The sequence below is a fragment of the Sphaeroforma arctica genome (assembly GCF_001186125.1).
Source record: "Sphaeroforma arctica JP610 unplaced genomic scaffold supercont1.324, whole genome shotgun sequence".
Taxonomy (NCBI): domain Eukaryota; class Ichthyosporea; order Ichthyophonida; genus Sphaeroforma; species Sphaeroforma arctica.
This window is the reverse complement of record NW_014040234.1, coordinates 1-2,511: the sequence shown is the minus strand read 5'-3', so window position 1 is coordinate 2,511 and position 2,511 is coordinate 1. Positions and strand designations below refer to the sequence as shown.

At 41.8% G+C, this 2,511-nt stretch overlaps 2 protein-coding genes across 2 annotated transcripts in view; both read right to left on the bottom strand.

Moving 5' to 3' along the window:
- The window catches only part of SARC_05201 (hypothetical protein), a gene marked incomplete at its 5' end in the record, with an annotated part of 5,431 nt that extends 5,394 nt beyond the window's left edge, over window positions 1–37 (bottom strand). The window contains one exon of the mRNA XM_014300928.1: window positions 16–37. Within this exon, the coding sequence (XP_014156403.1) occupies window positions 16–37 (22 nt within the window). The remainder of the gene's footprint in view (window positions 1–15) is intronic.
- Window positions 38–50: 13 nt separating this feature from the next.
- On the bottom strand, window positions 51–2,174 carry SARC_05200 (hypothetical protein; the record flags this gene model as incomplete). The annotated part of the gene is made up of 4 exons (XM_014300927.1): window positions 51–196; window positions 537–617; window positions 966–1,043; window positions 2,106–2,174. Coding segments are annotated over 4 exons (374 nt in total), but the record flags the coding sequence as incomplete, so codon positions are not given.
- Window positions 2,175–2,511: the final 337 nt, after the last annotated feature.

Below are 2,511 nucleotides of genomic sequence, written 5' to 3'. Positions count from 1 at the left end.
GCTCTTAACACCCACCTATCAGGCTTATATTCTTCATCCTGGTCACTGAGTCATGTCCATGAGGTGCTGTACGACCCTGTCTGCTGTTTGGTTTTGTCGGTGGTATCAGTGACAGTGTCAGACTCCTCAAGTGTCATTTCCGCATTTGTCCGTTTCCTTTTAAGTGTGGTCGGGGGTACTGCCAGATCCCCTTTGCCTATTCATTCGAAATTAATGAAAATTCGTGAGAACGATTGGAAGATATTTATAGATTGTGAAAATTAATAGATAATTTGTCCGTTTGTTGCCCCTGTGTCATGTGATGAAAAGTAGTATAGTGGAGACGAGTGCACATGATAATGCCTATTATTTATATATTTGAAACAAAACACGACCAAAGTATACAAGGCGTGCGAGAACGATGCGAAACCTCAGAACACAACAGGACTTAGGACTAAACATCATTTCCTCATGGGCATTCTCATATATATAGTCGAGACACACAAGTGGTTTAGGATACCATCAATATTTACATCGAATCTTATACGTATGCTCACCTTTATTTTTAGATTTGTTCTTCACATGATTTGCCTTCGCCTTGGTCAGTTGCCCGGCGAGGCGAGCTTGCTTCTTCCGCTCTGAATTCATTGGCAGTTGGATTTAATGGAGGCATATGATTGGTAAGTACGATAAAAGCGAGGTGATCCGTTGGTGGACATCCGGACTCTGCGACAACTTTCAGCCCTTGTCGCGAATAACTGCTTGTTGATAATTGCAGTTAAAGGCCACAAAGCTGTCAATACTGAGCGAATAGAAACAGCGATAACATTCAATACATGAAGCGAATACCTGCTCACTTGTAGTTGCATTTGAAAGTTAAGAGTCACTAAGCTGTCATCGGCGAGCATGTTATTCCGCCACAACATTCAATACATGAAACGAATGACTACAGTCTCGCGATGACAGCTACGAGAACTATAGCTTACCTTTGTCTGTTTCATTGGGTATTTGGGAGGATATATCCACCACTTTCTTTGGCACCCATTCGTCCAGTCGTTTGTTATCTGGAGTGATGTAAATACAACGCACAACGGTTCTTTGTTATCTGAGGTAGTATGAATAAACGTGTAATGGGTTGGGGGGAGAGAGAGAGATGTCCATGACTCGTGGATGATGGAATAGTCTCCAACAAGCGATCTCGCAAAATCCCAGTGGTCTCGTAACAGTTAACAATTGAATTGAAACAGGCCCCAAATCTCGATACTCCGGTGATAGAACTCAATAGAAATGGCAGAACATTACACTACGCGGGCGTGGCTTAGGTTGGCAGGCGTCTGCTGCTTGCTGTGGTAGGGCAGCTACGATAGACAGCGCCTAAGCGGCGGTATAAGCATCGCCATGAGATGTAAGGTGTAATATGTGTAATAAGTCTCAAACGTTATGATGTAAGACCTGCTATGCCATATAGCACTCACTATACGATATAACACTCACTGTGCTGGCGTGAAGTTAGTGTATAAGATACGGTCCTGCTTTGTTCGTATGTGTGTAGAGCGTCAGATATAATGTTCACTGTTTGATCTGAAGGTGTATGTTAGTCAGCGCTGTCCAGGTCAAAGCAGGTGTATACGCACTGGTATGTTTACATATAATAAGAGTTTAGGGTTATAGGGGCTTAACATATCATATGTTTACATCTATTCAGAGTATAGGGTTATATGGGCTTAACATATCATATGTTTACATCTATTACATATATACAATTCGCAACTTCCAGACAGTACCGGGAGGTGACACTGTGCGCATAAGGATGGCAGGTGAGAGCAGGTATTTCTAAAAACCCATCACTGACCTCTAGCACAATCACCTATTGCAGTACATATCTAAGGCCCATTCGACATTGCGAACGCAAGCGTATCTGTCTGTACCCAACTATTCACGCCCTACTCGCAACCAGAATGCGGACTCGTTGTACCGAACTTTTCGACACGGTGAACACAGACGAGCCTGATAGGATCATGCTGATCCACCTGAACTACGATAGAAAAGATAGATATGTCTCGTATTCTCTAATAAAATGCCCAATCGACTATCACCATAGGTACGGCTACAAACACACAACTTACATTCAACATAGTGCACATAGGCATATCTGTTGGGATCGTCGTGATCCACCTGGTACACATCAGCCCAAACTGTGAGCAATGGGAAACAAAGCCAAAGTGAGGAGTCCATACATAACTGGTCATCTCCACCATGAGAGCCTGTAGGTACTAGTGTACCGTTTGTATCTGAGCAACGGTAGGTATCAGAAAAGCAAAGAGCGATGATAGACGCAATACAGCCGGTTGAAATATTCGACATATAATTAATAATATACATATATATGTATATATATATATATACATATATTTATCTACAAGACGTACAATCATACATCTACACGCAAATATTTTATACAATCATACACAGTTACAGACACACATCAATTAAGCTATATGTGAACATATATACCTACATAAACACACATAA